Genomic DNA, 26837 nt, shown 5'->3' on the forward strand with positions numbered 1-26837 from the left:
CTACCTGGGAGAGCGCATGCGCGCGCGCAGCGGCTGAGGCGGAAGTCAGCTCCGGAGGCGTAAAGAGATGGGAGGTGGGGCGGGGCGGGGCGATGGAAAGGTGTGGAAGGGACACGTGGTTTGGACAAAAGACGCTGCCGCACACCTCGCCCCCGGTTTGAAATCGGACATTTTCAACTGCGTTTACAAAGACAGAAGTGATACAATGTACATGCCTTGCCAAAACAAATGCAGAAACTAAAAGGAGAAAGGGTCTCTCCATGTTTTTTCCCCCAGAGATATTCTCTCTCTCTCTCTCTCTCTCTCTCTCTCTCTCTCTCTCTCTCTCTCTCTCCCTCTCTCCCTCCCTCCCTCCCTCCCTCTCTCCCTCCCTCCCTCCCTCCCTCCCTCTCTCTCTCCCTCCCTCCCTCCCTCCCTCCCTCCCTCTCTCTCTCCCTCCCTCCCTCCCTCCCTCCCCCTCCCTCCCTCCCTCCCTCCCTCCCTCCCTCCCTCTCCCTCCCTCCCCCCCTCCCTCCCTCCCTCCCTCTCTCTCTCTCTCTCTCTCTCTCTCCCTCCCTCCCTCCCTCCCTCCCTCCCTCTCTCTCTCTCTCTCTCTCTCTCTCTCTCTCTACTCATCACCGTAGAGATCCTCTAGGGCAGTGGTTCTTAACCTTCTTAATGCCGACCCTACTTCATAACTGTCATTTTGCTACTGTTATGAATTATAATGTAAATATCTGATATTCAAGATGTATTTTCATTGTTATAAATTGAACATAATTAAAACAGTGATTCATCGCCAAACAATATGCAATTATATCTTGTGAAATATTTATTTCTAATGACAAATCAAATTTTGTCTTGAAGCATGCTGTAGCATGGTAACAGTCTTCACCCCAGTTATTAGTATGTGGGCATATCTGCATGTGGATGGACCCACCTGGAGACAGCGAAGCAGTGTCTTGGTTCCTAAGACCATCGGAAAACACAAGACCATGGGCAAGCCCTGTGAAAGGGTCGCTCAACCCCCAAAAGGGGTCTCGACCCACAGGTTGAGAACTGCTATAAGGCAAGGTAGACCTGCCCCTGGTGGTTTCTGAGACTGTAATTCTTCAGCGTAGTAGAAGGCCTCATATTTCTTCCGAGTAGCTGGTGGGTTTGAACTTCTGCCTTCCACTGCACCACCAGGACTCTGGTGGTATATATGCTTCCTAATATTTGATGCATAAAACACATGAATGCATATTTTATCTTAAAAGAACCAGATCTCCTCTTGGCCTTTTGTATTCAATATTGTAAGCATATTGGGCTTTTTTTTTAACTGCCTCTTTCAACCTGAAATCAGTGAACCATAATTTATTTAACAGTTCCTCAATTGTTGCATATTCCCAGAAACTCCAATTTTTCACGAGTATAAATAATACCAGGAACACCTGCCTCCTTGTGTGCTTAGATTGAAATCCAAGGGGTCATCGTTTGGTGCGTCAGCTCCAAAATACAACCTTTTGGCTTTTTCTCCATGTCTCCGTCTCCAGGACAACTTTAATCCAAAGAACTTTTCCCTCTCACCTAGCTTCTTCACCAGTTTCCGGCTTCTCTCAGTCTCATCACTTCGGTCTATTCGAATTCATGGGATCTGACTCCTACGTAAGTGTCTGACCTCAACACATACAACACATAACACTCTCCCTTTCTCTTACTAACTTTAAACCAAAGCCTAAAATCAAAAGGAAGTTGGGCAAACAGAGCAAGGAAATACTGCATGATTCAAACTCAGGAAGGTGTGTGTCAGGCTTCCAGCCTCTTTGCCATAATCAGTCTGTATGCTGAGCAAATAACCAGAGAAGCTGTATTATAAGAAGAAGAATCGGACACTGGGGTGGGAGGAAGTCTTATTCACAACCTGCAGATGACACAAACTTGCTTGTTGAAAGTGAGGACTTAAAGCACTTCCTGCTGAAAACCAAGGATTGCAACCTTCAATGTGGATTTCGACTCAGTGTAAACTGAGCGAGAAGAACTGAACATTGTATGCTTGCTCTTCTTTTTTTACAAAAGTTTATTCTTAAATGCACAGCAGGCTCCAAGACAGCACTCCATTCTAACTATAAGTGGCAACAGATATTATAGCAGATGTTCTATGTAAAATCCAGATGTTTACACAGGTCGTCATTGCCTCAGTCACCAAGAACAGCTGACTTTGTGCCAGATGTCTTCATTCCACCTGTGGCCAGGGGGGGGCCCTTCCCCGCAGCCTTCGCTTTTAGCTCCTCGAGGTTCTTTGGTTTTTCTTTCTCTTTCTGCATGAAAGCCTTCTCTTCCTCGTCCATTTCCTTGGTCTGCTTCTTGGGTTGTGTCAGGGGCTTCTTCTTGCCACCTTCGTGGCCCGACGTGGCGCCTGCCACCCCTTCCCCCAATAAATAGTTCTTATAATTAAAATTATGCACTGTGATAGTTAGCATATGTATTGACTTGCTTGTATTAAGATTCTCGGTACTTTGGCAATTTAGACCTAGTAATTCTCCATGATGTGATCTAATACAATGTAATCGCTTCCATAATCAGATGCTATGAGCAACCTCTCAGGTGTAAAAAGATTAGGGATGCTGTACCCTCCCTCAGATCACAACCCTGGTGCAATCAATTGAAAGGAAGTTTCTCCAGGGGAATGGCCTGCTTCCAAAAGAAGTGGACACTGAGGAAGAGCTTGCTTGCTTTTTGCTAGGTATGTTAGTCTGAGTAGACTATATGAACAAGTTTGTGGACACTGATATGTATATAGGAAAGAGCTTTCCAGAGCAAATGAATATTGAGCAAATATCCCAGCCTAGTCCAGATCAAGTCCATAAGTCCAATATTAGTCCATGTGTCTGATACCAATCTATAAATTCCTCTTCAGACTCACGAAACATATGCAATGACCCCGAATACAGGAATATCACAGGCCAGTGGGTGGAAAGTCTTGTGGATCCAGTAGTGGTAGAGGCATTCAGCAATGACATGGGTCTCCACATGGCTCCTCCAGTTCTCTGAGCTCTGGCTGCATCAGTGAAGCGCCAACAGGCTCGTCATCAGCAATGTCTCGCAGGAAGTGAGAGTGTGTCCCGCCTCCAGTGAGCTATTTATCTCTTTAGTGCCTCCAAAGGAGGTCATCAAGCTGTGACCTGATTGACAGGCTAAACTCCCCTCCTTCACTCTGTTGTCTCAAACTGACAACAGATTGTGTAACTACCACACTAGGTCTGGATCTTGTGTTTGATTCATCAACCTCCAGGTCTATGAACTTGCACCAAGAGCCTGCTATATTGCCCGCTAATCCTGGGAGTCAACAGCAGGTTGCCATTGACCTGCTGCTCTTGGATTCATTTGCCTCTGCAGCCGTGCCAGCCAGTCATCTTCCTACCAATCTTGAGTCTATTAATCCCCAAAGCTATTCAAGTCATAGAAAGCCTCCAGCCAAACATCTGACCCACAGACTTGGAACTTGCCCAGGCTAGGACTTGCCTGCTTGTATTACTGTGTGAGCCATTTTCTCAAAATAAATTTATATATATAATTTATAGATATATACATACATACATATGTATACACACACACATATATTCACTTCTATTAAATTGATTCCAACTCCTAGTGACCCTATAGAACAGGGTAGAACTGCCTCTGTGGGTTTCTGAGACTGTAACTCTTTATGGGAGTAGAAAGCCTCCTCTTCCTCCTGAGTGGCTGGTGGTTTCAAACTGCTAACCTTGTAGTTAGAAGCCCAATGAGTAACCACAATGCCACCAGAATTCCATATGTGTGTGTGTGTGTGTGCGTGCGTGTGTGTGTGTATAGTGGTAGTTACGTAATTTATGTCAACTTAATAAATAGAATGAAAGGTTGGAGTCTAGTCTTGTCAATCAGGTCACAAGGTAACACCCACCAGGAGGATGCTGGGAATTTCCTCTAGTTTTTTCCCTGGAGGCAGGACACACTCTCTCTGCTTCACATTCCTGATGACAAACCACTTGGAGCCACGCTGATGGTAGTCAGAGCCTTGGAGATTCTTCCACCACCACTGGATCCACAAGACTTTCTATCCAAAGGCCTGTGATCTTCCTGCATTTGGCATCATTGCCTGTGCTGCATGAGTCTGAAGAGGAATTCATGGGCTAATATCAGGCTTATAGCTAATATCAGATTTATGAACTTCATCTGGACTGGGGTGGGATGTTTTCTTGATGCATAATTACTTTTTGATATAAAGTTCTCTCTTAGATATACATATATGTGTGTGTGTGTGTGTGTGTGTCTGGATTTGGTTCTCTAGTCTATATATATTTCACTGCTCTTGCTTCTCTAGAAAACCCAGCCTAAGACAGGTTCTTACTTTTATACCACAGAAAAGAAATATATATTGAAATTTCCACTATACCTTTATCCTAGACACAAGCAATTTCTACAAGAAAACTGGGATTTTGCCCACCCTACTCTACTCACAGATGAGCTTGGGTTTCAAAATAGTTGGTGTTAAGAGAAGACTATTCCACTTGCACCAGTGTTAAACATTGTGTTAAGCGTGTTACTTGAGCAGCTAAGGTGATTTTGAGAAAATACTCTCTTAAAATGCCCTCATCTCTACTTGTAATTTTCCAAACTTTTGTTCTAACTAACCAAGCTTATTAGAATAAGCTGATGTTAAATAAAGACAATGCTATTACTTTTCAATGTCAAAATCCTTTTCCTTTCCTTGAGCATTCGAATCCTTTATCATTTTACTTGTGGCCATTCTGCTCCTTCAGCAAACGCTTGGCTTTTGTCGTTCAACCGAATCCATCATCATCAAGTTTAAGTCAGTCAGTTTAACACAGACTACAGATGTCCATCTATTTGGAAACGTGATTTCAGTAGTCAACAGATGACTCTGACACGTGCAACTTTCTAAATGTTAACGAGTCAAAGATATTTCAACTGTGACGTGTAGTTTTTGTCTTTAGTAACCTGTATAATTCTGTAGCCCGGTGGAGTTCTTCGTCAAGAGCTTCTTTCCTCTGTGTTTCCGTTTTGCGAAATACTCATTCACTGGAATAATTTGTTTTCAGTGTAAAATGTTTAATCTCCGTTTTAAACCTTAAATTGGCTTGTAGTTCTTCACTTGGACACGACTGTTCTTCAGCAAGCGCATTCAGCTTCGGGGCCTTTCCACACGTGGCTGCGTGGCCTGGGGACGCTCGCTTTTCTCTGTGTGAGGGCTATTATGTTCCCACCCTCACTGAGGGCTCCCTGTGTTTTGTTTTCTTTCTTTTAGAAAGACTTGAAAAGAAAAACACACCACTTTTTTACGTTTCATGTCACTTTTTTGAAAAAAAGCAAACTTTAAGTTTGTATAACTGCCTATCAGTTTCCTTTATTTCTCATTTTGTAAAATAAAATTTAAATTCAAAAAGAAAATAAGCCACTTTTATTGGCACTTCTTCCAATATCACACGGATGATCCCTTCAGGAGCAGTGGTGAGAGTGGAGATAGCTGGAGGGTGGAGGGAAGGTGGGGTAGAAAGGGGAAACTGATTACAAGGATCTATACATAACCTCCTCCCTGGGGGATGGACAACAGAAAAGTGGGTGAAGGGAGACGTTGGACAGTGTAAGATATGACAAAATGATAATTTATAAATTATCAAGGGTTCGTGAGAGAGGGGGAATGGGGAGGGAGGGGGGAAATGAGGAGCTGATACCAAGGGCTCAACTCGAAAGCAAATGTTTTGAGAATGATGATGGCAACAAATGTACAAATGTGCTTGACACAATTGATGTATGTATGGATTGTGGTAAGAATTGTATGAGCCCCAATAAAAAGATGTAAAAAAGAGAAACTAAAGGAAACAAACATTCCATACTCGTAGATAGGAAAACTTAATTAACATCGTGAAAATGTCAATACTGCCCAAATCGATCTATAAACCTAACACAATTCCGATCAGGTCTATCAGGATCACAATTGCAACCATTCTTTAAAGAAATGGAAATTATCAACATTTTATGGAAAGGAAGGAGACTCAGGATAAGCAACGCGCTACTTAAAAAAAAGAACAAAGTATCAGGCCTATCACTTTCTGACCTCAAAATCTATTATATACCCACAGTTGTCAAAACAGCCTAATACTGGTACAATGATAGGTATGTAAATAATTGGAACAGAATAGTGAACCCAGAAATAAATACATCCACCTTTAGACTAAGGGCCAAAATACAGTGGGGGAAGAGAGTCTCTTCAACAAATGGTGCTGGGAACACTGGATTTCCATGGCTGAAGAATGAAACAGGATTCATAAGTCACCCAATATACAAAAACAAATGCAAGATGGATAAAAGACCTAAAACTATAAGGATCATCAACGACAAAATAGGGATAAACCGTCCTCACTGCCATCAAGCCAAGCTGACTCAAAGCAACCTTGCAGGACAGGGTCTGATTGGCCCTGTGGATTTCCAAAATGGCAACTGTTTACAGGAGTAGAAAGCTCTGCCTCTCTCCCTCAGAACCGCTGGTGGTTTCGAACTACTAATCTTTCAAGTCACAGCCCAATGTGTAACCACTACGCCACCAGTGCTCTTCTAGGGGACCTGATACAGGGCCTAACCATTCTACTAAACATAATAAAACACACACAGAGCAGAAGACAAAGTAGATAACTGGGACCTTCGAAAAATAAAACGCTTAGGTACATCGGGGATGTCAGCAATCGTGTAAAAAGAGGACATTCACAGACACTTCACCAGAGAAGCCATCCAAGCCTCAGCAACCACATGAAGGACTGCTCTCGACCACCAAGCGATGCGGATCGACAGCAGTGACAGCACCTTATGCCGGCATTGATAGCAAAGTTCGCCAAAGCAAACAGAAGAGGAGAGGGCAAAGGGACATCGGAACCTTCCTACCCGGCTGGTGGGACTGTATAAATGTGCAGCCACCAGGGAGAGTGGTGGGTGCTTGCTCAAACCATTGGAAATAGAAAGAGAAATAAGAGCAGCAGTCCATTTGCTGGGTACAGACCCCAACACTCTGAAGAAGTAAGAGCCCGAGCAAGAACAGCCATGCGTATACGCGTGGTCATCGCAGCACCGTTCACAATAGCCAGAAAACGGCCACAATCTGAATGCCCTTCAGCAGACGATGGACAAGGAAACGTTGGCACATCCACACCATGGAATCTTAGCTATCGCGAAAGAACAATGATGGCACTGGGAAGCGCCTCGTGGCACGGATGGACTTGGAGAACATTATGCTGAGTGAAATTACTCAATCACAGACAAATCGTGTATAAGACCATTAGTATCAAGGGGAAAAAAACAAGACAAATGTTTTAATGCCAAAAGAAACAAACACTGATGGTTTTGGCGGGATGAAACAATAAGCTAGAAGGTAGACAGGTATAAACTTTGGTGAAGGGGGAAAAAGTATTCTACAAGGGGGGGAAGGCAGGACAAGCTATTGGAAGTTTGATATGTAGTTTCAGTTGATGAATACAAAATTAGTTCTATGAATTATAAACCCCACCTAAATCACGATAAAACATTTGAAAAAAATAAAACAGATGGTTGAATGCTGGATGGAAGAAAATGCCTATTTTTAATTATGATAAGAATTGATCGTTAGTAAAATGGAGTGGCATCTGATAGGATACATTCATTCTAATTTTTCAGCATTTTCTTCGTTATACGTGAAAGTTGATTCTGCTGATTGTATTTAGGATCCAGTGGTCCACAAGGTCCTCAAAGAATCTTCTTGTATAATAAGGGCTCAAGTAGAAAGACACTGTTTGAAAATGACAGTGGCAACATTTGCACAAGTTTACTTGATATCATTAATTTATGGATTGTTATAGTATCTGTAAGAGCCCCCAATAAAAAAATTGTTTTTAAAAAAGGGAAAAAACTTCTTGTTATCTTGATTGATCTGGTATTAAATTTGTAGATAATTGGGAGAGATGCTCTCGCCCAGAATAAACTGTTATCTCTTCATTACGTCTGGCCTTCCTGGCCTTTAATATCTTCCTAATGTTGTCCTAGAGGCCAGGATGACAAGACTTGGTCTCCGGGACTTTGGACATGTTGCCAAGAGAGAAGGTAAAATGGAGGGGCAGCAAAAGCAGAAGAAAAGCCTTCAACCAGATGGACGGACACGGTGGCTGCAACAATGGGCTGAAACATAAGCACAATTGTGAGGACAGCGCAGGGCCTGGCAGTGTTTCCTTCTGTTGTGCTTTGAGTCAGAACTGACTGGACAGAACCTACCAAGAGCAACTAAGTTGACATCTAAGGTTCACTGCCATCCTGTCAGCTCGAGCTCATGGAGACACCAGAGATAACTGAAGGAAGCCCTGCCCAGTCCTGTGCCACCTTCGCCACCACCGGTGTGTTCAAGTCCATTTCTGTAGCCACGGTGTTTGGCAAGCAGCTCACCAGCTCTTCCTTCTGGAGTGCTTCTGGGTGGAGTCAAAGCCCATCTTTCGGTTCAGTTCAGAACCTGACTGTCCACCCAAGAATTCCTGTTGTTGTTGGGGTGCCAGCCATAAAGCCTTGGGTAGACAGACTGCCTCCAAGGTAGACAGCCTATCCCATCTTCTTAGCCTGCTCTTAGTCTGCGCACTTGGGGGTGACCCTGCTGGCAGTTGAAAACATCCGTGATACAGCTTCAAGCATCACAGCAACGCACAAGCCACCACAGTATGACAGACAGACAGACAGGCATTGGTGGGTGGATTCATGCAGCCACTATATTTTGAGGGCTTCCAGCCCTAAGCACTCATCTTCCAGCGCTATCATGGGTACCAGGCTGCCGTGATCCACACGGTGGTCATTGTCTCACTGCCAACAGGTAGCCAGGCCTTAGAATAGACAGTCCGATGAAATCGAGTCACTGGGGGTGGCTCTGCTGGTATTGAAAATACTGGTGACACGTGAATGAGGGGGAGTGCATGACGGGGACCCAATGCCCATCTGTAGACAGCTGGACATCCCTTGCAGAGGGGTAGTGGGGAGGAGATGGGTCACTCAGGGTTCAGTGTAGCAACAATGAAACTCAAAACCTTCCTCTGGTTCCTGAACACTTCCTGCCCTCCCAATTATCATGACCCCAATTCTACCTTGTGGACCTGGTTATACCAGAGGATGTACAGCGGTGCAGTAGGGATCTGGAAACACAGGGAATCTAGGACAGACGAACCCCTCAACACCAGCGGTAGGAGTGGCAACACCGGGAGGGAAGGGGGTGTAGAAAGGGAGAACCAATCTTGGAGATCTATGTGTAACCTCCTCTCTGGGAGATGGGCAATGGGGAGGCGGGTGAGGGGAGACGCCAGGCAGTGTAAGATAAGATAAAATAATTATTTATAAACTATTAAGGGACCAGGGGGAAGGGGGGAGTAGGAAGGGAGGGGAAGGGGGAAAAAAGGGAAACCGAGCTGATTCCAGGAACCCAAGTGGAAGGTGAATTTTGAGAATGACGAGGGCAATGAATGTATAAGGGTGCTTTGCTCAATTGATGTATGTATGGATTGTGATAAGAGTTGTATGAGCCCCAATAAAAAGATTTATTAATTAAAAAAAAAGAAAATACTGGTGACAGAGCTGCCAGCATCATAGCAACACACAAGCCACAGGGTGAGCTGTTCTGTTTAGTTGCCATCCAATCAGACGCAACTGATGGAGACCCTATGTACCGAAGAACAAAATACTGCCGGTCCTGGCCATCCTCACAATTGTTCCTGGGTTAAGCCCCTTGTTGCAACCACTGTATCAATCCATCCTGTTGAGGGCCTTTCCTCTTCTTTGCTGCCCCTCGACTTTACCAAGCATGATGTCCTTCTCCAGGGACAGGTCTCTGTGGGATATAAAAGAGACTTTTCCTCAGCTTTGTCTCCCCCAAAGACATGCCAAACATTAGAGGCTATTTGCCAGCATGTGGTGGGAGGTCAGATGCTTAGAGACATCCTCCCTGAAGGCAGTCAGTCACAGTCTGGTCGCACCACAGGTGGGGCCCACTCCCTACCGTTAAGGACAATGGGTTACTTCTCGATGAAGGCTTGGCAGCCATAAGTCTGGTCCACTGTAGGGGGAGTTCATACCCTACTGATAATGGTTTCCATGGAGAGCCAGAGAACAGGTCAAACAGGCTCAGTGACATCCAAAGTTAGGCTGCCATTCTGAATCTGGGACCCACCCATTTTGTCACATGTATACCCCCAATCCCTCCCCTTCCTGTTGATGGATACCCCTAGATCGTCCCCCCACCATCATTACTACATAACCTACAGTGCAACCCCTTCCTGTGACATATGTCCTTCCCTGTAATTAGGGGGTTATGCACTCCACAAAGACATGCAAGCCTTGGTTAACAATAAAGAAGCTCCCTCTTGCTCCCCCTTCTTCTCCCTGGTCCTCACTCCCCTGTTCCCTTTCCCCTTGTCCTCCTTCCCCTCCCCCTCTCTCCTGCCATCTGGTCTCCCATCTCCACGTGGACCACCAAGCGGGGCTGAGGTGAACATGCTACCATGAAACTGATTCCATTATTTCAATCTCTCCTCTATCTCTCCTTATCTCTATTACTTTTTTATAATCTTCATATATTTTAACTGCACAGTTGCGCCTGTCAAACCCGCAATTAGTTGTGGGGGGACTGGCCTTCCCCCACAGCTCTCTCACCATCTTTGCTTCTAAAGAGTGTCATGGCTGTACTTCTTCCAAGACACATTTGTTTGTACTTTTGTCAGTCCACGGGACTTTCAATATTCTTCACCACCAACCTAATCAAAATGCATCGATTCTTCTTCAGTCATCTTTAGTCAATGTCCAGTGTTCACATGCATGTGAGAAGACTAAAAATTCCATGGGTTGGGTCAGGCACACCCTAGTCTTCAAAATCACATCCTTGCTTTTCAACACTTTCAAGTGGTCTTGTGCAGCAGAGTTACCCAATGCAGCGCATCATTTGATCTCTTAACTGCTGCTTCCATGAGCATTGATTGTGGCTCCAAGACGAAATCCTTCACAATCTTTTCTCCATTTGTCAAGATGTTACCTCTTGGTCCCGTTATGAGGTTTTTTTGTTTTCTTGACATTGAGTTGTAATCCATATCAGACAGTCCTCATCACTTTCCATAAGCAAGGGTGTCTCATCTGCATATCACAGGTTAATAGGCCTGCTTTTAATCCTTCATCATTTCAATCAAGAAGTCATTGGTCTTGGAACATGCTATCTCGAGCTCCATTTCCATCACCAAGACCATATTTTCCTTCTTTGTTTCCATATTTTGCATTCCAATCACCCATAATTATCAACACATTTTGATTGGTTTGGTCAATTCCAGACAAGATCTTGATAAAATTCTTCAAGGTCTGCATCACTGGCTTTAGTGGTTGGTGAATACATTTGAATAAGAGTTGCATTGACTGGATTTCCTTGTGTGTGAGTAGATGTTATCCTATCACAGATGGCACTGTGCTTCACGAGAGATCTTGAAGCGTCCTTTGTGGCAGTGAATGCAATGCCATTCCTCTTGAACCTGCGATTGCCAACATCGTAAACTATGTGGTTTTCTGATCAAAAATGGCCAGAACCAGTCCATTTCACCTCTCGAAAGCCTAGGATATTGATCTCTATGTCTTTTCATTTCATTTTTGACAATTTCCAACGTCCTTAGATTCATATTTTGTACATTCCAAATTCCAGTTATCCATAGATGGTTTCGGCTGCCGCTTCTCACGTTGCGGCATGCTCCATGCACAAGCGAAAGTCTGGAAGGCTTGACTGCTGGAAGCTTGACACCATTCACGTCGCTGGTTGACTCTATTTGAGAAGGCAGCTCTCCCTCGGTCACATTCCGGTGCCTTCCAACCTGAAGGGCTCATCTGCTGGCACCACTTCTGACAGTGCTCCTCTGTGATTCGGAAGGTTTCCAGTATCTGACGATGTTGTGACACTGTCGGTAAGGTCGCCCGCGGCTTATTGCTCTGCGGTGGGACAGCCTACTCCTTCCTCGTAGTCTGCACCCCCTCTGGAAGCTCTGATGAAACCTCTTCACTTCGGACGAGCCTGCTGCTATTGAAAACACCAGTGACCTCGCTTCCAGTATCGTGACAACACACAGGCCCCACAATCCAACAGATCGACAGACAGGGGGGGGGGGACAGGTGAGTCGTCAGTCTTGAAGTCAGCATCATCTAAGACAGTAGTTTGCATGTCACGTCGGCCACATTACTTTGCTCTTCCACCCACACTTCAGACATATAACCTTACCTTCCAGTCAAGACCCTTTGGCAGGGGACAAAGTTGAGTGTAAGTGGTTCATGGGTGTGAGGGACCGCATGATCTGCAGTGGGAAGGAGTAAAGAGCTAGCTCAGGACTAAAGAGTGATGGAACCGGAGGAGCCACTTGGTGGGCACAGCCTGTTTTGAATGTGGAAGATGATCTCAGACGCTGTGCTGTTAGGCACGCTACTTTTGCTACACGGAAAAGAGGAGGGGGTGGTGTGCACTTACTTCTCCCTGACGGGACTGGGAAGGGAGGAGCCCTGGTGACACAGATGGATCCGCACCCAGCTGCCAGCGGAAGGGCCGGTGTCTCCAAAGCCCCCGGAGCTCTGCGAGGGAACCACCTAACAACCTGCTTCTAGAAAGATGACAGCCAACGAACCTGCGGGCAGTCGACTGTGTCATCTGGGAACACTGTGAGTAGGAATCGACCCCACAGCACCTAGGACAACTGTAGGGAAAAGAGATGGAAGAAGGAGAAATACTTTTGGTCCCTGACTCCAGAAATGTCTTTAAGTCCACCATTTTTCCACAGGTTCAAGGCATTTGATTCCAGAAATCACTCCGGTTGGGCACCCCTCCTTCCCATTCTCTTTTGCTTAACTGTTTATCATCTGCCTGTAGCTAGTTTGGGAGCCGTGAGGGTGTAATGGTTACATGTTGGGCTGCAATCCTCGTGGTCCAAAGTTCTAAACCACCAGCAGCTTCCGAGAGAGAAAGACTGGGCTTTCTCCTCCTGTAAACAGTTACAATCTCAGAAAGCCACAGGGGGTCGCTATGAGTCAGCACTGACCCGATGGCAGTGAGTTTATCTACAAATAACTCCTCTTTCTGCTTCCTGTCTTGCCCGACTTCCTCCATCCTCATATTATCTAGAATTATCTTCCTAGAAGAATGGATCTTATCACCCTTGTTTCATTTCTACTGGTTCCAGGGGCCCTGAGGACACTCCATTGCTTTATCTGCTAGAGAAGTCTTCACATCCTGTTCCAGTCGTCCCCTGGCAACCATCAGTGTGGGAAAGTAAGGACTGGGAAGAGAGTGGATGAGGACAAATTCTCTACCCTCGCCATTAAGAAGCCTGGAAGGCTTGGATTCTGGTGGGGGGAGGCCTTCACATTTGTGAGTTGGATATGAGTCCCGGTCACATTCTCCTAATTAAAAACCATTCCCACAATGTCCTCCCACAGTAATGCTACCTTAAGGATTCCTCCTACAAGCACGTAGGTGATCATTATGTGGCCGGCAGCCCTTACCTATAGGAGCAGACAAGTTTCTATCGCTCTCCCCACGCACCTCCCTTCTACCTGTCCCCAGTGCTAGGATTAGGCTTCTCCCCCAATGAGCCCAGGGGGGTAACTAAGGTTAAGATACTGTCCACCTTGTTACATAGGTGATTGACTGTGATTGACAGGACTTCCTAAGCCCAAGACGAGATATACCTGTTTGAGAAGACATTCGTTCTCTCTCTCATCCCTGACTCCTGGACGACACCAGCACCAAACTCTTTGTCTCTTAATTTTCTTCCAACAGCACCAATCGCTCCACAGGACCCTCTCCGTTGTGGGCCAGCCCCGCAATCTAACTCCACTAACAATTCAAAATAGGATATATCAGAGGGGGTAGGAGGCAAAACAAAACAAAAAAGGTATAGGGTATGGTTTTTGTCCTTGTTTTCCTTGATTTCTTTTTTGCATTATCCTTTTTCCAACGTCTGCCTATCCTATCCTTTAGGATTGTTCTCAAATATTCCCCTCCTCTGCGTAGCCTGTGGTGCAGTGCTTACTAAGTGCAAGGTCAGCAGTGGGAGAAAGATGAGGCTTTCTACTCTCATAAAGCATTATCGTTCCTTTGCCGCATCTACTGTGACACATCTACTAACAGTAAGGAAGGCCATTCTCCGCAACTAGACAGTGATTGTGAAGAATCCTGCAGAGGCACTTCAATCGCATCAGTGTAGAACTCTTTCCCTGGAAAGAAAAAGCAGAGGCTTGATCATTGACAAACGGGGGCGGGGGGGGGGACCCAAAGGAACGTGCTACAGTCAGCACTCTCTGTAGTCCTGAGCAGAATATGATCAAGGGTGCTACACTGGGTGAGGTAGTTTATGGTGCCAACCTGCCTGATAAACACAGGTGGGGCTAATTGAAGGGTGGAACGATAAATGGCTTTGGGAACCTTGCCTTTCTAGTTCTCGGATCTCTTGCTTTCTGATGGTCAGACCAGGGTGCAGCTGCCTTAGCCAGTTCCTGCTTCAGCTTGCAAGGCTCACTTCCTGCAAGACATCCCCAAAGAGAAGCCACATGGACCTACCCTGATGCAGCCCTGGGTGCTGGAACACCTTCGTGGAGACCCCTGCCAGCACTGAGATGCTTACACGTTCACTGACTCGGCTTTCCTCCTGCAGTTGGCATCATTGCATGTGTTTTGTGAGATGGAGGAGGACTTTGTGGATTGGTGTCAGACATATGGGTTAATGTTGGACTTGTGGGCTTGGGCAGCACTGGGTTGGAATGTTTTCTTGATGTGCACTTACCCTTTATATAAAACTCTCTTATACAGGCGTGTCTGTGGATTTGTTTCTCTAAAGTACCCAGACTCACACACTGGGCTTCCGATATAAGATGAGATCTGGGTACGCTCACTTCCCCATCAATGTCGCTATTCAGGAGAACAGGTCTCTCATTGAAATCTGTAACTTCTCAGGTGAAAAGTACCTTGAGGGGGTTCAGATGAGGACAGGTGTTGCTGGTTCCCTTTCTCAAGCCCAGAAGGAAATGCCATTAAACAGGTGCAGCTACAGACGAGATGATTCCTTAGACTTGTCTAAGATGCTTTGATACAATAAATTTATCTGGTGAAAAAAAAGAGACAATTACAATTTCAGAAAGTGTCGTCAAGGGCCGTTCTACCCTGTTCTAGAAGGTCGCTCCGAGCACGACTCAATGGCAGTGGATTTGGGTTTGGTTTTTGGACAGCCTGCACTCCGTACCCCTCCACTCGGGCCACGTACTGTTGCCTTCTAAGATATAATGCTATTTATAGCACTCCAGGGATCACAGTATCTGTTGTCTTTTTTTTTTAACATTTTATTAGGGGCTCATACAACTCTTATCACAACCCATACATATACACACATTAATTGTATAAAGCACATCCGTACATTCTTTGCCCTAATCATTTTCAATGCATTTGCTCTCCACGTAAGCCCTTTGCATCAGGTCCTCTTTTTTCCCCTCCCTCCCAGCTCCCCCCTCCCTCATGAGCCCTTGATAATTTATAAATTATTATTTTGTCATATCTTGCCCTATCCGGTGTCTCCCTTCACCCCCTTTTCTGTTGTCCGTCCCCCTCTGTTGTCTTTTTTACTACACTAGGGAGATAGGTGGGCAGAAGAATTTATTTCAGAACACAGCACTGAAGCTGCAGCTCGGTTAGAGGGAAATATTCGATTAGAGAACACAGGAGCAAATGAAGGGGGAGGAAGAGAGGGTGGAGCACATCCTGGACCACCAAGCCTTGAGGATGATATTCCCGCTCAGAGCAGCTAATCCACAGAGAAGACCATATTGCTAGTCCCCACTATGAGATAAGACATCCCTCACTGACCCTTCAGGGGACAACACTGGAGACACAGTGTGGGAATTGCGCCCAATCTAATCCCACCACACTGAGGCAAAACACTAAGGGCATGCAAGAGAACAGCAAGGGGAACAGAGCAACGAAGTCCCCAGGGAATACCAAAAACAGACTTTGGGGCCAGGGCTTGGCACCCCCAAAAAACACGGACCAAAAAACACCCCTAACGGCCAACAAACAGTTCTTGGACTAACTACTTTTCTTTTTTGTTGTTGTTGTTTTTGTCATTGGATTTTTCCTGTTGTTGTTTTGTTTTCTTTTGTTGCTTTATTTTGCTCTGTCTTGGTTTTGTGCATGTTATTATCTCCACAGGTCTGTCTAAATAAGATAGACTGATTAACAATCTGGAAGAGAAAACATGGAACCGATGGTTCCAGGGGGGCATTGGAGAGGAGGAGATGGGGGGAAAGGAAGTGGTGCCAACAAACCCAGGGGCAAGGGAACAACAAGTAATCCAAATCAGTGGTGAGGAGGGTATAGGAGGTCTAGTAGGGTGTGATCAAGGGTAATGTAACTAAGAGGAATTACTGAAACCCAAATGAAGGCTGAGCATGATAGTGGGACAAGAGGAAAGTAAAAGAAAATAGAGGGAAGACTAGGAGGCAAAGGGCATTTCTAGAGGTCTAAATACAGGTATGTACATATGTAAATATACTTATATATGAGGATGGGGAAATAGATCTATGTGCATATATTTATAGGTTTAGTATTAAGGTAACAGATGGAAATTGGGCCTCTACTCAAGAACTCCCTCAATGCAAGAATACTTTGTTCTATTAAACTGGCATTCCATGATGCTCACCTTCCCGACACAATCACTGAAGACAAAGTGGGTACATAAGCAAATGTGGTGAAGAAAGCTGATGGAGCCCAGCCATCAAAAGATATAGTGTCTAGGGTCTTAAAGCCTTGAAGGTAAACAAGCAGCCATCTAGCTCAGAAGCCCACCAGCCCGTGTGATCATGAGGTGTCGAAGGGATCAGGTATCAGGCATCAAAGAACAAAAAAAATCCTATCATTGTGAATGAGGGGGAGTATGGAGTGGAGACCCACAGCCCGTCTGTAGGTCACTGGACATGCCCTTAGGAAGGCTCCCTGGGAAGGAGACAAGCCAGTCAGGGAGCGATGTAGCAATGATGAAACATACAACTTTCCTCTAGTTCCTAAATGCTTCCTCCCACCTCACTATTATGATCCCAATTCTACCTTACAAATCTGGCTAGACCAGAGGATGTACACTGATACAGATAGGAACTGGACACACAGGGAATCCAGGGCAGATGATGCCTTCGGGACCAGTGGTGAGAGTGGCGATACTGGGAGGGTGGATTGGAAAGAGGGAACCGATTACAAGGATTTACATATAACCTCCTCCTGGGGAATGAACAACAGAAAAGTGGGTGAATGGAGACGTCAGACAGTATAAGATATGACAAAATAATCATTTATAAATTATCAAGGGTTCATGAGGGAGCGAGGAGCAGGGAGGGAGGGGGAAATGAGGAGCTGATGTCAAGGGCTCAAGTAGAAACCAAATGTTTTGAGAATGATAAGGCCAACGAACATATAAATATGCTTGACACAATTGATGTATGTATGGATTGTGATGAGTTGTATGAGCCCCCAGTAAAATGATTTTTTTTAAAAAAGGAAAGTAAATGGAAGAAAAAAATAAAGAACTCACTGCCATCAAATGGATGCGACTCATGATGACTCACAGGACAGGATAGAACTGCTCCTCTGTGAAGGGAACTAACTCCTAATGGAAGTGGAATTCCTGCCTGGGAAGAGGATGGAGGTTTGGAAGCGCTGACCTTGAAGTGAGCTGCCCAACACCTAACCAGACGCAAAGGGCGAGGCTAACTCAAGTCCAGCTTCTCCTTGCCGGCTGGCAGGATTTGACAGGAAGTAGGATGCGAGGATCGCCGGCCGGCGCGTGGAAGCTGGGATCGGTAGGTGGAAGGAAGGGAGCGGTCAAGGGAGCAATGAAGGAAAGGAAACCCGCACAGGGAGAAGGCAGACAGCAGAGGGCGCTGAGCCACCACAATGAAGAAGCCGGAAGGCGGGGCCACAGGGCGAGTGCGGCGCGATGGTAGCCGCTCCCCCACGTGGGCCACCCTGCCCTCCATGCCCACCCCTGCTCCTCCTTCCCGGCTTCTCCGACCGCCCCCGCCCCCGCCCCCCTGCACGCCTCCACTACCGCACCGCAAAGAAAGCAAACAAAGGGGAGGGGACCCCCTAGCGGGGAGGGGGTGCCTGGATTCCGGAAGCCAATCAGAGGGCTCTCCTTCCTGGAAGGCGGGAACCTTCGTTTAGGGGAACCGAATCAGCGGCTCCGGGAATGTGCAGGGGCGGGGAGATGGGCGGGAAGAGCGAGGCGGGCGTTGAAATCGCGCGCGCGCCGGAGAGTTCGCAGGGGAGGGCGGGACGGCGGGAGGCGGTGCGGCAGAGCCAATCACCGCGCGCGTGTGCGCCGAGGGGGCGGCAGAGCCAATCACCGCGCGCGTGTGCGCCGAGGGGGCGGGCGGCGCCGCGGCGCGCGCCGTCAGGGCTGACGCATCTGGCCCCGGTTCCCCGGGGGGCGGGGGGAGGGAGGAGAAAAGCCCGGGGGCGCGCGTGCGCGCGGCGTGGGGAGGAGCGGGGACCTAGCAGCGGGCAAGGAGGTTGCGAGCTAGCTTCGAACCCGGCGGGCGGCGGGCGCGCGCACCATGGGGGAGAAACCCGGGACCAGGTAAGGGAGGAGGGACCACGCGGTGAAGCTTGGGTGGCGGCTCGAGTGGGTGCCGAGGCGATCCTCAGACAAGGGCACCGGAGAGAGAATCCGTGGGGTTGGACGCCTGGGTCCCTTCGGGGCAGCCATCTCCGGGGCCGCATGCCTGGGTCCTAGAGGAGGATGGGGGCGCATGCCTGGGCCCCTGTCGGGAGGGAAGCAGGCTGGAAGGACTGGGGACCTGGTGGTCCGGCTTCCCGCAGGGGAATGGGGGAGCGAACGCTGGGGTTCCCCGTGCAGGCTGTGATGCAGGGGCGGAGAACAGGAGCAGGTGGCCAGCCTTGAGTCGTATTTGGGAAGACTGGACGTTGGGAGGGGAGCCCCCCCCCCCAGTCGCGTGCTGAGCTCAGAGAAAGGCTGGCATGCAGTACCCCACAGGCAAGTGTACTGGCTCGCCTGCTCTGAGGTGTAGGTGACTTCTTTTCCAAACTTCTGCCTTCCCTGCGTTGCTGGAGCAGCACCTTCATCTTCGCGGAGTGTGGGGTGACCCTTCTTAGTTCTTGGCCTTACTCCTCAGCCCCTAGGTGGGGGGGTGAGCAGTGAGCGCCCTGGAGGCGTCCACTCCCCGGATGTTTTCTGTGCAATCGAGGCTCCTTCCCTCCACTGACACCCCAAGTTCTCTTTTTCTGGTCTCTAGCAAAATCCACTTCCTCCTGTGACCCAACACCCCCAAAGGGAGCAGGGGACTAATGCCTGAGTCCCCAGGGAACAGGAGCAAAAGAGGCCAGGTTGGAGCTCTATGTCTCAACTGAGAGGCAGGAAGGCCTGGTCCTACGTGCGCTGTCACTGGTTCTGCAGAATGTCCTATGAACCTCACCACTCCCCCCCCCCTTCCTCCCGTGGAGTCTGAGAACACGGGTCTCTGAGCATGGAGTCGCCCAGTATTGAAGAGAAACAGTTAGTGAGGGAGGACTTGAGTGAGAAGACGCTGACTTGAAGGAGGCCCCCCGGTTTCCGTTATGCGGTTCAGGGAAGAGGACGGATGGACCAAAGGGGGACTGCTGACTTGGCACAATCCCCACCACCACCAGTAAATTCTAGGCCACAGGAAGTGAAGAGAATAGCAGGAAGTGTGAGGGGCATCTGCTTCTCTTGTCTCCCCCATCCACTGGGTCACCCCGAACCCCGCCTCCTTGACCCGCTTCAGTGTACAGCACTGCTGCCCCCTAACCTGGCAGGTTTAGGATCCAAAGGGCAGGTGCCCTGCAGCTGCTCACAGGCAATTGCTCCAAGCATTGCGCTCCTGTTGGCCAGCTAGCCACCCCTTTGTGGGCACTCCCAATGGGAGGAAACACTGGGACCTAAAGGGAAATCAGAAGCCACCAAGGTCAAGGGAAGGGACATTGCCATAGCAATGAGCCCACATTGGGGCGCCACGTTGGTGATTTATTCTCCCAGGTGGTTGGAGGTCCCTGGGGCCTCCATACCCTTGGGCTGCTCGGCTTTGGGGGAAGGAGGTGACAGGTGAGGTGTGGTTATGGCAGAAAGCAGAAACTGGGCATCAGGGTTGGAGGGAGGACGGACCAGGTGGCCAGTGGATTGGGAGGAGTAAAGTTGTAAGGCGAAGAAGAACAGACCCACAGACTTAGGCCAGAGCCAGACATCCCTGCCCTCCCAGGCAAGCCCTGGGAAGCAAATTCCATTCCTTTCCAATGTTTAAGGCTGGCTACTGAGGCAAGGTAGCACAACAGCTTAGTGATGATCATAATCATGGACTTGGAGCCAGGTTTCCTCAGTTCGTATCTCTCACTGCCATCAAGTCAATACTGATTCATAGCAACACCCCCTCCCCTGTGGGCTTCTGAGACTGTAACTGTTACAGGAATAGAAAGCCCAGCCTTTCTCCCAAGGGGCTGCTGGTGGTTTCGAACTGCCGATCATGCAGATCGCAGCCCAGCGCGTAACCACGACACCACCAGGGCTCCTGGTGTTTGCAGCCCAAGTTCCCAAACCCTTTGTACTCTGTGACCTTACACAAAACACTTGACCTTTCCCCGCCTTGGTTTCCTTCCCTGTAAAGTAGAAATGATGAGGACCTCAATCCCGGGGTTGATAAAGAGTATTAAGTGAGATCAACACGAGAAACTCCTGAAGTGGGGGGGGGGGGGCGATGCCGGGCAGGGAGTCGTCACCGGGTAAATGTTAGCCGGCCTCATGCTCTTCACCGGACGGCTGGTCCCTAGCACTCAGTCTGTGCAAGGAGAGGGAGATGAGATAACTTGCCATCACACCCCAAGTAAAGCGTAAATCCACAAGGCGTGGCAGGAACCAGAAGAAACCACAGTGATCCAGGGTTGCTTCCCCAAAAGAGGTGACATTTGAGCTAGTTCATGAAAGATGAATTGGCTTGTAAGCTGCCGAGATCAGAGCAGTTAGAGTTTAATGGAGTCGTGTCAGGCTTGGGGAATTCCTGTTGTAGAAGCCATTTTAAGGGCAGGTGCCAAGGCCATTGCTCTTCCAAGTTGGAGCTGTCACCGGTGCTGGGACTGTCCCCAGGAGCCAGCAAGCAGCGATGAGGGGCAATGGAAAGAGGTTAAGCCTGATGCAGATGCTGTTGCAACCTGCCCGTTGAAGTCTTCTGGGGAAACCTGGGTGGTTCCTGTGGCAACCAGTGGCCAGTACCTTGGGGGGAAGGGAGCAAAGGAGGATGGACTCAGAATGAGAGAAGGGGGTTTACCATGGCAACCTGCTTCAAGTGGTGGCTACTGTGTTGGCAGTATTAGGGAGTGTGGTTGCCTTTCCTGCTGGGAATTGCGGGAGGGGTGGGGCTGGGCAGAAGACCTGGGCCAGGTGCCCTGGGTGAGCTCCGCTTGGCCCAGGGGCTGGGGAGGGCTAAAGTCCTGGTGTGAGGGAGTCTGAGGGAGGCAGTGGGGTTTCCCTTTCTGTTTTGTTAGGGTCTTCAAGAAGTCGAGCCCTAACTGCAAGGTGAGTCTCCCACCTTCTGATCTCCTTGGGCCCTAACCAAGCCCGGCCTGTCCCTAGACGGTCCCCAACCCCTAGCTCCCCACTTCCTGTGACAGCTAAGAGCTGACTTCCTTCCCTGCCCTGCCTAGGTTGCAGGGCTGAGGGAGGGGGTGGGTGGGGTGGGTGGAATCAGGCCTGGGTCCCTAAGCAAGATCAAGAAAGGCGCCAACTCAGGTGCCTGGAACTGGGAGAAGTGAACCACCCCTAGGCTGTGGTCTGTTTATCCCAAAGCCCCTGAGGCCAACAAGTGCTCTCTGATTGGCTGCTTAGAGCTCAGGCCTCCCTCAGGACCCACACACACCTGACTAATGGGCAGATGTAAAGAGAGATTGGGGAGCAGCCAAGAAGCTTAAGGGTTGGGCAGCCTGGGACACCCCGCCAGGAGGGAAACAGGAGAACTGCTTCCCACCCCAGCCTGGGAAGACTCGGGCAGGAGACCCAGTTTTGAGGGAGCTACTGTTTTGTCCCCCTCCTACCCAACCTTCCCTGGGATGCTCCACGCCTTCACTCAGCTCACCGTGTACTTGGGCAAGCGGGACTTTGTCGATCACCTGGATAAAGTGGACCCCGTAGGTAAGTCTCCCCAGGAAGTGTCCTCTGAAGAGAAGCCGTTCCGTGGGGGAGAGGCTTGGCAGGGAGTGAGCTCACGTGTCCCCCTTCTCTAGATGGTGTGGTGCTTGTGGATCCTGACTACTTGAAGGACCGAAAAGGTACTAGCCCCAGCAGCGGGGGCCCAAGTGAAACGGGCTGGCATCAAGGAGGTGCCCAGGCAGGTGGCGGGCTGTGGCGGAAGGGAGGGATGGCATTGAGGCAGGTTGTCCCCCCAAGGGTAGAGCAGTTACTACAGGGTACTGGGGGCGTGGAAAACGGAATCGGGGCTGGGGCAACCTGACCTGCCCACCTTGCCCTTCCTTACCAGTGTTTGTGACCCTCACCTGCGCCTTCCGCTATGGCCGGGAAGACCTGGACGTGTTGGGCCTGTCCTTCCGCAAAGACCTGTTCATCGCCACCTACCAGGCCTTTCCCCCAGTGCCCAACCCACCCCGGCCCCCCACCCGCCTGCAGGACCGGCTGCTGAGGAAGTTGGGCCAGCATGCCCACCCCTTTTTTTTCACAGTGAGGATGCCCCCACCCCTCCACAGGGCAAGAGGCCTGGGGTCGAGGCAGCTGTCATGGGCAGATCTGGGGGAACCGTGAGGCTGTGTGGCCTTGGGCATGAAAGTCTGGCTGCCTCCTCCCAGGGTCCCTTCGTCTACCTTTCCCACCCCCTGTCTGAGATTGAGAGGAAGGTCCAGGGGGGCTTCCAGAGGGACTGAAGTTGTCCCTCCCCACTGCCATAGATCCCCCAGAATCTGCCCTGCTCGGTCACGCTGCAGCCAGGCCCAGAGGACACAGGAAAGGTAAGTGGGCAGTTGCCCTGAGCTAGTGGGCTCAGCCCAGGGACAGCCTCGGAGTCCACCCAAGAGGGAGGGGACACGAGTGGGACTGGGGGGCAGTGGAAAGTCCCTGTGGGAGCTGGCTTTGTGGAGTGTCTCACATCGTTCGCTGCCTCCTGCCAGGACCCAGCCTCTACCAGGTGCCAAGGCTCAGGGAGCCAGGGGAGAGCAAAGATTCCATTCCCCCGCTCCTCCGACCATGAGGCTGCCAGGGTCCCTGCCCAAGGGCGCGGGAGCAGGGGTGGGATCGGGAGAGAGGCTGTGACAGACAGGGTCCCTTCTCCCCATCCCAAGGCCTGTGGGGTCGACTTTGAGATCCGTGCTTTCTGTGCCAAATCGTTGGAGGAGAAAAGCCACAAAAGGTGAGGGCGCCGCTCTGCTGTGGGCCCTGGGCTTCTGGGAGGTGGCAGGGGAGTCTGCATGTTTGGGCCCTCACTGCGCCCCTACCCCCCCAGGAACTCTGTGCGGCTGGTGATAAGAAAGGTGCAGTTCGCCCCTGAGAAGCCCGGCCCGCAGCCTTCAGCCGAAACCACACGCCACTTCCTCATGTCGGACCGCTCCCTGCACCTCGAGGCGTCCCTGGACAAGGAGGTGGGGCGAGCGCGCACATGCATGTGGGGCATTGGGAGCCATGGCGCGGGCCAGACCCGAGGGGGAAGCGTGGGCCCACGGGTTGGGATGGTCCACTGAAGGACGCGTGCCCTGGCTGGGTGTGGTCTCTTGGTGGCCCTGGATTTGGAGAGAGGAGGTCGCGCAGTGTGCCCGCCCTGGGTGGGGGCGCACAAGTAACGGGACCCATAAATGCCAACCGCATTAACCGACCTCTCCGCCCCCCCCCCCCAAAGCTCTACTACCACGGGGAGCCCCTCAGTGTCAACGTGCACGTCACCAACAACTCCACCAAGACCGTCAAGAAGATCAAAGTCTCTGGTAGGAAGTGGGGGGCTGGGGGGAGGAGTTACTGCAGGAGCGGCCGCTCAAGGACTTGACCCAGTGGGGGAGGGGGGAGACTGTTCTAGAACGCAGTCCGGGACCCCGGCATTCACTGCCATGGCGGGCCGCGTGTGGATGTGAATTTTGGGGCTGGGCTGGGGTGGGGGCGCTCCATCCAGCGCTGCTGCGATCCCGCCCCGCAGTGAGACAGTATGCCGACATCTGCCTCTTCAGCACCGCCCAGTACAAGTGCCCCGTGGCTCAAGTCGAACAAGAGTGAGTACCAGCCCGGGCCTCCATCCAGCTGGGCAGAGAAGAGTAGGTGCAGTGGGAGGGGTGGGGCTGGGGGGGAGGAAGTCCTCTAGGAAAGGGGCGTTTCTCCCCTAATTGGCTAGCGCAGATGTTCGTCTTCTTGAGCCAGGTGAGCCCAAAGCCACGCCCTGCAGGTGTGTGCCCAAAGGAAGGGCTAGCGATGCGCGGGAGGGGTTGCGTGGTGGTGGCCGCCTGCCCCTCACCCAGGCGGGCCTTCCAAGAGCCCTCTTATCCCGCTCCCATCCGCAGTGACCAGGTGTCGCCCAGTTCCACGTTCTGCAAGGTGTACACCATCACCCCGCTGCTCAGCGACAACCGTGAGAAGCGCGGCCTCGCCCTGGACGGGAAGCTCAAGCACGAGGACACCAACCTGGCTTCCAGCACCATGTGAGGGGGTGCGGCGGGAGGCCCCCCCCCCCCCCCCCCCGGGAGGGCCCCCCCCTTCAGCCAGAGGGACAGTCGTCCATCCAGCACAGGCGTCGGGCAGTTCCTTAGGGGCCTGGGGCGAGTCAGTGACCTGAAGAGTCAAATTGGACCTTTCATTGGTGGGGAGGACGCAGGTCTGATCCTGAGGAAGTATACAGCTGGATCCGTGGCCAGGGTTAAGGACAAGTGGGTGAGGGGCAAGGTGGTGGTGCAACACGGCGGCTGCGCAAGGTGTGCTCGAGGGGCGGATTTGGAGGAGGACCCAACACAAGTCGGCAGTGTGGCCCGGGCAGAGTGGAGGAGGTGGGGCCGGGGGGTGGGCAGCTCTGCCCACAGCTAGGGCCGGACCTCCATCTGCAGTACCCGATGCAGGAGCACACTGCAGGCCCGGGGGCCCCGAGGAGCGGTGGTGAGGGCAGAGAGTGGGCGAGTGGCAAACAAGACGGAGGCGAGCCGAGGCCAGGAGACTTCAGCTGTGACGCAGACATGGGAAGCCGAGAGGACTCTGGGGAATGCGGTGGCCCATGTCCCTGGAGAATCAGGCAGTGTAGCTGGAGCCCTGGGGCTGGGGGCCAAGTTCAGAGCTGTATGGCACCCCTGGGGAAGTGCCCAGTCGAGACAGCGTGCAGGTACATCCAGGGGCTCCCAGGCCAACTCTCCACCCTGCTTGCAGAGTAAAGGAGGGGGCCAACAAGGAGGTGCTGGGGATCCTGGTGTCCTACAGGGTCAAGGTGAAGCTGGTGGTATCTCGAGGCGGGTGAGTGTGCTTGGGGCCCAGGTGGGGCAGCACTGGTTCTCGCTGGGGCGAGGGCAGCATCCTGTTCATGCCAGCTCTCCGCCTTCTCAGGGACGTGTCGGTGGAGCTGCCTTTCGTTCTGATGCACCCCAAGCCCCATGACCACATCATCACCCTCCCCAGACCTCAGACAGGTAAGTGTACTACCCCACACCCCGCAGAGGGAGGGTGTGAGAGGGCCAGTAGGCAACTGCTGGCACTTCTAGCACCCAGCCCACCCACCCACCTCTCCTCCTCCACCCAGCCGTTACTGAAACAGATGTCCCTGTGGATACCAACCTCATTGAATTTGACACCAAGTAAGAAACTCATCCCTCCCTCCCCCCCCCCACCTTCCTCCCTTTCACCATCTAGATTCCCACAGCTTTCGGACTGACCCTCACGCCTCTAGGGAGAAGGCAGAGCTAAAGCCTCAAATCTAGGTGCCTTGGCCCTGGCAGGCTGCCCAATACCACCCCTCCTCTGCCCTGCTTTGCACATGCCTCCAGTCCCACTGCTGTGCTAACACTGGTCCCCAGGAGGGAGGCAGGGCATTGAGAGCAGGGTCCAAAGCCCTTGCCTCACCCCTGTCTTTCCCCCCACCAAGCTATGCCACCGACGACGACATTGTGTTTGAGGACTTTGCCCGGCTTCGGCTGAAGGGGATGAAGGACGAAGACTATGATGATCAATTCTGCTAGGAGGGGGGCTGGAAGAAGTGGGTGCATGGTGCTGGGAGAGGTAGGGTAGGACCAAGATCCCTATTCTTGGTATGGAAGAAGGGGTGGTCTCAGCCCGTCTTCCCTTCCCCCTCCATCTAGCGGCTTCCTCAACCAACCCTTCCCCCCCCCAACCATCCACTGCCAACCCTCCCCAAGATACGCACTGGACCCATCTCCTGTTGAATGTGGGCATTAATCTCTTCAGCTGCACCTCCCCAACCTCCCAGTGGGCAGCTAGCTGTGTTTGTATCTCAAAATGGTTGTTGTTGTTGTTGTTTGTGGGAGGCGGGGTGCCAAAAAACCAAGTGATCTTTAGAAGAGGGGCTAGAAAGAACTTGCCCCGCCCCGCCCCGCCCCGTGGGTCACACTTGCCTCCCAGTTCATTCCAGATGAGGCCCTTTGGGCGGCAGGACAGTTCTTTGTTTCTGAGCATAAAGAAGAAAATAAACCTTTGAATAGGCGTGCGTGTGCGTGTGTTCTCTACGCAGAGTGGAAGAGACGTAGCATGTGCTCATCCGTGAGTCTGTTAGGCTCGGGAACACCACCAGGGCGAGGACCCAGATTCACCCTTTGTAGCCCCGGGAAC

General features: G+C 50.6%; 1 protein-coding gene and 1 long non-coding RNA gene across 3 annotated transcripts; one reads left to right on the forward strand and one right to left on the reverse strand.

Moving 5' to 3' along the window:
* Positions 1-9255: 9255 nt before the first annotated feature.
* On the reverse strand, positions 9256-17865 carry LOC142459487 (uncharacterized). Of its 2 annotated transcripts, none has more exons than XR_012786469.1 (5): positions 17598-17865; positions 14992-15128; positions 13717-14244; positions 12503-12725; positions 9256-9844 (listed from the first exon to the last, which is right to left on the reverse strand). It is a non-coding gene; the product is annotated as an uncharacterized LOC142459487 (long non-coding RNA). The 2 variants fall into 2 exon arrangements; XR_012786468.1 differs by having other exon boundaries at positions 9257-9844; positions 17728-17865.
* A 681-nt stretch (positions 17866-18546) lies between these two features.
* On the forward strand, positions 18547-26715 carry ARRB2 (arrestin beta 2). Its single transcript, XM_075561094.1, has 15 exons — positions 18547-18644; positions 21578-21608; positions 22160-22220; positions 22313-22357; positions 22567-22763; positions 22988-23047; positions 23378-23445; positions 23539-23674; positions 23929-24013; positions 24220-24292; positions 24578-24715; positions 25428-25511; positions 25602-25684; positions 25795-25849; positions 26137-26715. Exons 1-15 carry the CDS (start codon positions 18622-18624, stop codon positions 26228-26230), a joined length of 1233 nt encoding a protein of 410 aa, XP_075417209.1. The 5' UTR covers positions 18547-18621; the 3' UTR covers positions 26231-26715.
* The last annotated feature ends 122 nt before the right edge of the window (positions 26716-26837 follow it).

Source organism: Tenrec ecaudatus, chromosome 10 (assembly GCF_050624435.1).
Source record: "Tenrec ecaudatus isolate mTenEca1 chromosome 10, mTenEca1.hap1, whole genome shotgun sequence".
Lineage (NCBI taxonomy): Eukaryota > Metazoa > Chordata > Mammalia > Afrosoricida > Tenrecidae > Tenrec > Tenrec ecaudatus.